This window comes from Arvicola amphibius, chromosome 9 (genome assembly GCF_903992535.2).
Source record: "Arvicola amphibius chromosome 9, mArvAmp1.2, whole genome shotgun sequence".
Classification (NCBI taxonomy): Eukaryota; Metazoa; Chordata; class Mammalia; order Rodentia; family Cricetidae; genus Arvicola; species Arvicola amphibius.
The window spans coordinates 95,949,862-95,959,261 of record NC_052055.2 but is presented as its reverse complement, the minus strand read 5'-3'; the positions used below and the strand labels follow the sequence as shown (position 1 = coordinate 95,959,261).

Here is a 9,400-nt window from a genome sequence, read left to right as displayed (position 1 = left end):
TTGACATTAGTACTGCTTCCCTGTAGATCTGGAGAATATCATAACAGGAAGGGATTGATAATTTTATCCAAACCTGTTATTTTTAGGCTGAAGAACAAGACTTTAAATAGATAAATGTCTGTCCAGCTCCAAATAGTGAGTCAGAGATCACACCAAATTTGATGTGAGATTTTAAGTTTATATCACAACAGCCTTGATTTTTTTTCCACCAAAAATCAGCATATATTCAGGTACTCTTAGTACTGTTTTAATATTTCTATACTCTTACCATTTTTTTTAAAAAATTAACATTTATTTTATTTTATGTGTAAAGGTGTTTTGCCTCCATATATGTATGTGTGTATAAAACATGTGTGCAGTATCCATAGAACATTAGATCCACTGGAACTGGAGTAACCGATGGCTGTGAGCTATCATGTGGATTCTGTACCTCATACCCAGGTCCTCGAGAAGAGCCGACAGAGTTCCTAACAGCTGAGTCATCCAAGTCCTCTTGTCTTTCTCTTTGCAACCCCAAAGCTATTATAAATTAATTTTAATTTATAATTGGTAATTGTTTAAAATATAATTTCTAAAATAATCTCTCTGTCTCTCTCTCTTGGTCTCTCTCTCTCTCTCTCTCTCTCTCTCACACACACACACACACACACACACACAAATATCTATGGATCTGGTGGTACACAACTTGCTTTAACTCCACAACTCAGCACATATCAATGGGTTAATCTCAATGATTTTGAAGCCAACCTGATCAATACAGTGAGTTTCAGGCTAGCCAGGACCACTCAGTAAGATCCTATCTCAACTATATTATATGTAATATGTATTAGAGATGGGCTTCTTATATATGCAACCTTGCTTCGATGGTATAGAAAATACCTGTCTCTACCTCAGCCTCTGCTCCCTTTGTCGACTCATTTATATTCTTCTAATAAAAGGCCAGCATAGATAATGTAACTTGGTGCTAATGAGTTACATTACTTCTATCTCCTTAAATGTAAGTGTATGGCAACTACTGGATCATATTCCTTATAATAGGAATTATTTCCGGAATTGAGGTTATTTATAGTATTGCTGTCTTTACTAATTAATGTTATAATTAAGAGTGCTCACCTCCTCCCCCCCCCTCTCTCTCTCTGTGTGTGTGTGTGTGTGTGTGTGTGTGTGCTTATACACAGAGGCCAGAGGTGGGGGTGGGGAGAGGTCATTGTCTTCCTTAATCTCTTAATCTCTTCTCTGCCTTATTTTTGAGATGGAGGCTTTTGCTGAAACTGAAACTTACTGGTTGACTGTACTGGCTGACCACAAACAAGCCCCAGGGATCTTCCTGCCCCCCCTCTCCAACATCCCCCATCCCTGCCCTGGAATCCGAGGCATGGGTAGCAATTCCTGGTTTTCGTGAGGGTTCTGGGGCCCTCATTCTAGAGCAGCAAGCACAATACTGATGGAACAATCTCCCCAGTCACCCAAAATGAGCACTTAAAAAATAGTAATTCACTCCTTGATCCTTTGCTGGCTTTATAGCCATCAATCGCCCACCCCTTAGATCAGCTGCACTATTTATGCAAATGCATCCTGACTGTGTTGGTCTTACATAGAATACAGTTTGTGTGAGATCTCACTTATCCGGTATCAGAAGTGTAAATGCCCACAGTGTATCATCTATATCTGAGTTAACATCTAAGAGGCTACAAGCTGGCAAGGAAGCGGAGCAACAGATATATTTACTGAGTTATTTTTAAATGTGTACATGTGAAAGTGCTCTGGCTCGTCAAAACACAAAATATTCCCTGCTCCATCCTCGCTTCTGAGAACCTCCAGTCAGCTGGTGGCTCTGGATTGACTGAGGAGGGCAAATTCACTGTTTCTGGTCAGTAAGGATGAGCTGTCTACTCTTCCCTGTGCAGGAAAATCATAGCATGGGCTCCCTCCTTCTGGTTCAACCTGGGGAGGAAGCAGGGCAGGAGAGTGTGGGAGCCCTGGTGTCCCTTACTGATGGCTCTCCAGATCTGGCAGAAGACCAGTGTGAAGCAGATGAACGCCCAGTTCCACTCGTGGTTCTTCCCGATGGTGGACACGCCCATGAAGATGAAGATCAAGGTCTCGCTCACGCTGCTCAGCATCTTCATGAAGTACTTGATGGTCGTGTAGGACGTCTGGGACACGTTCTCCTCCACGTACTTTTTCATTGTCACGGCACAAGCTGTGATTCTACGAAAGAAGCAGAGACTCAGGGAGAAACAGGACCGACACACCGCAGAGGTTACCTGCTGAAAGCAAGGCTTTATATAGAGGAAGCCCACCTCTATCCCGAAGCTGGGTCTCATCCTGTCTTTGGGCCTGTCGGTCTCTGACTGTGGACCACAGATTTGGTGCCTTGCTCTTCAACCAGGTACAGGAAAAAGCAAGTGTGGTAGGGAGATGGGTGTGGCAGGCCCTTCACACAACACACACACACACACACACACACACACACACACACACACACACTGATAGGTCGTTCACTCAGGAAAATCAGAAGCAAAATGCACGAGGACCTCCTTTCGCTCACAGAGAGCTTGTTCAGTCCCAACCCTTGCTAGAGGATACTTGACTCCGCCTTACACCAAATTAAATCTACGTCAGTTCAACAGATCGAACGCTCAGTATGCTCTCTTATTTAACTCAGCTTTCTCCTTGCCTCTGTCTCCTGTGTGCTGCCATTACATAATACTCCATCCAGCTCCCAGATGGTGTTTCTTAACAACGTTATTTAAATATTTCAAATGTTTCTTTTCTGGAGAGTAAAGAAAAAGCCCTTTTCTTGTCCTCAAAGTTGTGGTCATTTTGAGGTGCGAAAACAACGGTACCTAAAGTCCATATTATTATATTTAATGGACGTAGGGATTTTTATATAACACAGTTAAAGCTTCCTTCCTGGATCGAGACCAGAGGTAATAAGCCAAACTAAGAAGCTTCATTCTAGGAGACACATTTCAAAGATATGGGGTTGAGCACCTAAACAAATGTCTTCATTAGGACAAACAACTGGACATCAGTGCGTAGCCCACCTACCCAGCTTTACTCTTTCGGGGGTGGGGGGGTGGGGAGGGAGTGTGACTTAGGATAGGGTTGGAGAGGAGCAGCAACAGCAGAGCCCAGAATGGTAGCTCCTTATGGCATGTCTTCTGTCTACCTTAAAAGTATTACTATTGTTGTTGCCGCTGCTGCTGTTATCACTATCATTATTATTATTAATTTTTTTTGAGACAGGGTCTCTCCTGGCTGTCCTGGAACTCACTGTAGAGCAGGCTGGCCTCAAACTCATAGAGCTCCACCTGCCTCTGCATCCTGAGTGCTGGGATTAAAAGTGTGCTCCACCACGCCCGGTTCTAAAATTAATTCTTTGAGGAAGAAAAGAAGCTGTTCAGATGGCCTTGAAGCTTGAACTGTTCCAGCTCTTCCTCGCACCAGCTTTCCCCAAACGTTTTAAATTGACAGTCTGATTGCTAGACGTTCCTCAGGCAAATGTCGCAGAGAACATTTGTTTGGCAAAGGACCCGACTCAGCTTTCAGAAATGTAAAAAATCCTAAACTCTGCAGTGCCTCGGGGGACTAGCCTCGGGCTTTTCCCAGAAACACAGGCCACCCAGCTCCTAAATCGTCCGCCTATTTCCCTGGTTCTCCTTCCACCGAGTGTACTCACGCCAGGATGCCGGAGAGATAAAGAGTCTCTGCGGCTAAGTAAGACAGATAGCTGAACATGAACACGATGAGCGGCTCAATCGCAGAGATGTTCTGGGTGAAACGTGTGATAAAAGCCGAGATGAACCCAAAAATGATGCCGAAAAAAACTCCCCCGCAGCCCACGATGACAAATCTGGCACACCCAGCCAAAATGTCCACAGGTTCTATGTCCTCAAATTTATGCATCTTAGTGAAGGCGATTAGTATGTTGTATAAGACCTGGGAAAACACAAATGAGAGAAACAGGAAATAGACGTTAGAACCTGTTACACGTGGACTCTCTCAACTCGGCGTTCCGTTAAACAGAGTACACGAGTAAAGGGCACGAATATTAACACAGCTACCCCGTTTTTGAATGCACTCCAACATATGTAGACCCATCCAGATTCACTGAAGAAAAGGGAAGTATTTGGATTTCGATAATCAAGCGCACGACAAATGTTTGAGGAGGTGGGGATGCTAATTATCTCAATTTGACTATTACATATTGTACACACATATTGAATTATATATTTCCACCCCATGCACAAGAACAAAGGAAAGTGATAATAATAATAATAATAATAATAACTCTCCGTGTGCCAGTTTCTCTGCTGAGATTCCTGTTTCGATTAATGTATTGCCTCCCTGCTTTGGTCATTCACTTTCTAGTTGTATCATAAACCCTGCAGTTTCTTTTAGTTTTCCCTTTAAAGTAAGAACAAGGTTAAACTCCCTCCGCAGAGTGCAGAAGGAGCACAGGGGAAAGGGGCTTCTTGGATGTTCTTTAAATCCCTGGGGAGAAGTCAGCCATGTGGATATGACGACTTCCGGTGGAGCCTGCCTGAGTCACATGCCCAGTAAATAATTCCTCCACAGTCTTGTGGCTCCTGCCTCTGTAAAAGTCCTAGCATGGGCCACGTGCTTGGGTTTAACCCAACTGGCGCTTTCTTTGTTAGCGCAGCTCAACCGTCTTCCCTGGGTCCAGTCTTCTCCTCTGAAGACATTCTACCCACTCTGGAGCCCAGAATCTCCACCAAGAGGACCAAGGTTTCATCAAGTCTGGTCATGCTTGCCTTTCAGAAAGTGGCCTTTAGTTTGTCCAGCACCGCTTGGCCAGTTCGAACTTGGCTGACTCAGCCAACTTCTCGACTGGTCAATCCATGTCTTTCCCAGTGACATCAGAATCCATGCAGGCTTGTGCACACTGCTAGGCTTCTCCAGGCCTGAGCTTCCTGCTCACTGCTGCATTCACAATCTTCCTTATATAGACGCACAGGGGATGTGCGGCCTCACACATGCTAGGCATGTACCCCACTCCTGAGCACACATGTAGCGTGTCTCGAGTTCTTATTTTGTACTTCGAGATAGGATCTTAATAAGCTGCCAATCTGGCTTTGAAACTCATTTTATAACCCAGCAGGTCGTGATGGTTAATCTTCACTGCCAACTGAGTAGGATTTAGAATTGCCATGGAAACAGTGATTCTGGTGTGTCTGTGTATGCCTGTGAGGGAGCGTCTAGATTGAGGTACTGAGGTGGGAAGACTCACCCTAAATCTGGGCAACGCCATTCTCTGGCTAAGAGTTCAGGACTGCATAAGAAAGAGGAAGGACCTTGGCATAAACACGCATCGGTCTTGGCTTCCTGGCTGCAGACACAGAGGGACCCAGGCCTCAGTTTCCTGCCACTCCTATAGTCTCTATGGCCTCCATCTGGAATATGCCTCTCCTCTCTTAAGTTGCATCTTGTTGGGTATTTGGTTGCAGCAAAAGGAAAAGTAACTAATTCATAGGCCTTAGACTTGTAATTCCTCTGCCGCTACTTCCCTTGTAGCTGGGAATATACACCATCAGACCAGACTATCTATACTCTTCATTGGAGCCTAACAGCTTTTGAGCTCTGGCTTTGGTGATATCTACAGGGCTCGCCAGACTGCATGCTTCTTCTACAGACTCTGGAAGCTCAACCTTGGTTTGCAGGGTGCATCAGCTATTCCTTTACAGTTGATTTCCTGATCCTGAGCCCTCTGGGTCTTTTCTAGGCAGTGCCTCTGTTGATTTCCCACATAGAGAGCTTGGCAATTAATGATCATTTGCCAATGATTGATTTCTTTATTTTATTATTCATTATATGTGCATGTGTTTGTCGGAGTGTGGCTTGTGCATGTATGAGTGATACTATATGTGGAATCCAGAAAAGGGCATCATATTTCCTGGAAGTGGAGTTACAGGTGAGCATGTGCATGTGTGCGTGCCTCTGTGTGTGTGTGTGTGTGTGTGTGTGTGTGTGTGTGTGTGTGTGTGTGTGTGTGTATAAGAGAGAGAAACTTGATGAGGGTGCTGGAAACCAAATTTAGGTCCTCTGAAGAATAGTATGTGCTCTTAACCACTGAGCCATCTCTGACCAGTCAAGCCAACGTCATCTCTAGATTGGTATCTTACCATGAATAAGCAAAGTACATTGAAACCAAGTCTTTTTTTTAAAGCCACATTCTAAGAAAAGCCTCATCTTCAAGTAAAGTTTTCAGTAGCAAGGGGTCTATGAGGAGAGTGTCCTTTTCCAAGGACCCTGAAGTCACCATGTACCTTGTTTCCTTCACTGTAAAATGGTATGCATGTATGTATGCAGGCAAGTATGTGTGTGTATGTAGATATGTATTTTGTGTATGTATATGAGCTGACTAGTCTTATGTTAACTTGACACAAGCTAGAGTTCTCTGAGAGGAGGGAACCTCATTTGAGAAAATGCCTCCAAAAGATCCAGCTGTAGGGCGTATTCTTAATTAGTGATTGATGGGAGGGGGCCCAGCCTATGGTGGGTGTTGCCATCCCTAGGCTGAAGGTCCTGGATTCTACAAGAAATCAGGCTGAGCAAATCACGGGGAGCAAGCCAGTAAGCAGCACCCCTCCGGTGGCCTCTGCAGCAGCTCCTGCCTCTGGGTTCCTACCTTGTTGGAGTTCCTGCCCTGACTTCTTTCAATAACTAACAACAATACAGAAGCATAAGCCAAACAAACCCTTTCCTTCCCAACTTGTTTTTTGGTCATGCTGTTTTGCCAAAGCAATAGAAATCCTAACTAAGTATGTGTGCACTTATTTTCCTGCCTAACTTTGTAAACTATCAAAAATTTTACAGTATGGCCCTCAGCCTTTGAGTGTGAGCTTGAGGAGCAGGTAGCTCCTCAGAGAGGCTCAAGTATCTGTCAACAGACCTCATTCGATACGCCTCATTGACAGCAGACTTCTGATGGGCGAATAAAGCCGCAAGGGGAAAGCCCAGGACATATCTGAATGTGTGTACTAGTCGTTTCTTTAAAAAATGTCATAAGCAGCTAGTAGCAAGTTTGGCCAGAGATAGAAGTATGACGAGATTATAGCCAGGTTTCCCTCCTTTCCCCAAGGAGAAGTTTGAACTCATCAGAAGAAGAAGTGGCTGGGGATAATGGAGAAGGAGAGAAGACCATGCGGATTTGCTGGAGGCAGTGTGCACTCACGCATACACACAGACTGGATGGACTGAATTTCTGAAATAAGAGAATTTACTTTAAAAGGGGGAGGCTTGCTTAAGAACTCTTGAGTCAGATCAGTACACGTGCACGTGCGCACACACACATGCACACAGAAAACACATACACACATATGTATGTACACTAAAATGCAGAAATATTGAGACGGGGGAGTGAGGAGATGACCTTCCTGCTTACTCACGGTCCCTCCTACGGAGACCACGGCAAACATTATACATTTGTCTCTCTTGGTCCTATGTGTCCTGCCTGTGTGATGCAGGTCATCAGTTTCTGTGCCTGGGGCACTCAGAGTTCCTCAAATCTCTAGCTGCAGAGAGGGAAACTCACCACCACCTATACTTAATTCCCATCAGTTTTCTTCAAGGAGAACTGAGGTGGCATGGGCACTAAATGGGTGCCCTTTCAAGGAAGACAGATACTCTTCTGATGATGTCCTCAGTCTGAGGGCTCAAGGGTAAGGTAAACTCTGAGAAAGTCAGCAAGACAGTTCCTGCCGCCTTCTCTCCTTCCTCTGTGTGTCTGAGGCCAGTCTGTATCTGGCTTTCAGGGCTGTCTCTGCTCTCTGGCTGCCCTACATGGGAGTCTCCCTAATTACACATTACACATCTTATACCCTCTGGGTGTTTGATCTACAGGTGAGCTAAACCAACACCTATCAAAGGATTTATGTACCAGAAACATTTTACAAAATTTTTCTTATAATTCAAGCAAAATTTATTAAAGCATGGTTTGCGAAGAGCTTTGATTAGTATTTGAAGTTTGCGATTCGGAGTGTTTGAGTCATTCCAGAAGAAACTGGGCTTGTATCCTGACTCAGTGAATTCATTTAGTCTCATGTCACTTCCTAGTTGACAGTTGAATCCACTCATGGGTCTTTGGAACTTTGGACACTGCTCCTTCAGGTTGAATTCACAAAGGAGCAAAATGGGGCTGCAAAAATGGTTCCACAAACCTACAGAAAGTAGGCTTGAATGCGGTGATGCGGGCATTCATTTGACTCTCAAAGCCAGAGGAAATTCATGGACGATAATTGCAGCTCAATGATTTGTGTATTGTTTCCACAAGCACAAACTCTTTTGCATAGATTTCCAGATTACAGAAGGCTACACAACCACCAGGACCTATTTTGACCCTGGATTCCAGTGGTGGCGGGAATAGAAGGATGTCTTGGAGCTTTTCGAAACTAAGTGTCCTCACAACTAATAGACCAGTAGTCCTACCCACATATAAAGTCTGTGAACCACAACAATGACTAGCATGGCAAAATACATACAGATATGCAATAGTGGCCCTTATAGCTTTGGGTAACCAACAGCTGCCCACTCCATACGAAGGAATCCATGCCTAGCACTATAAACCTAGACAATTACCTGTCACTGGTGAGATCATAGTCTCGAGAGGAAAGCCTACTACTGCTACTTTCCTGACCCAAGATAATTTCTAACTGCTTTCTAATTCCTTATACACAGAGATAAGGATAGCTCTCACCTCTCTCCAAAGAAAATTCTTTTTGCAATAGATGTGGAGAACATTACAGAAATCTACTAGTAGTCAAAATGCAGAGAAGAACTGACAGTGAGATACCCAACTTTAACTGATACTTCTGCAACACATCTGCAATACCCGAGGCTTAGAGAATGCCACAGAAGAAGAAGCAGAATGATTATAGGAGCTGGAGGCCTAGTCTGCCGAGAGATAGTGTCTTCCATGTGTATGACAGGGAGCTGCACCCAGGAAATCACAACGATATGGTTGCTTAAACAAGACCAGCACAATGACCATTGCTGACATGCTCACTCAGTGAAGGAGATATCACAGGCTCCATCACTAGGTTAATAACTATAGGCAATTGATGGAGAGAGAGAGAGAGAGAGAGAGAGAGAGAGAGAGAGAGAGAGAGAGAGAGAGAGAGAGAGAGAGAGAGAGAGCGCTCAAAGAATCATATAATTCCAAGCCAAGTGGTCATCCCTGCACACATATACATATAAGCAACACTAACTACACTCAGTAGGTTGCATTTACACACATGCATGTACAACAAAAATATTGAAGAAAAGGTTATAAATTTGAGAGGAAATGAGGAAGCACAAAAGAAATTGTAGTGGGAGAAAAGATGTGGAGGTGATGTGAATACAGTGTTCACATGTGAACTTCTCAAAAACTGGA

At 44.2% G+C, this 9,400-nt stretch overlaps 1 protein-coding gene across 1 annotated transcript in view; it reads right to left on the bottom strand.

Moving 5' to 3' along the window:
• The window catches only part of Slc9a4 (solute carrier family 9 member A4), a 48,494-nt gene that overhangs the window by 27,678 nt on the left and 11,416 nt on the right, over positions 1–9,400 (bottom strand). The window contains exons 3-4 of the mRNA XM_038343829.1: positions 3,686–3,945; positions 1,994–2,211 (exon numbers count right to left, since the gene is read on the bottom strand). Coding sequence (XP_038199757.1) covers positions 1,994–2,211; positions 3,686–3,945 — 478 coding nt within the window. The remainder of the gene's footprint in view (positions 1–1,993; positions 2,212–3,685; positions 3,946–9,400) is intronic.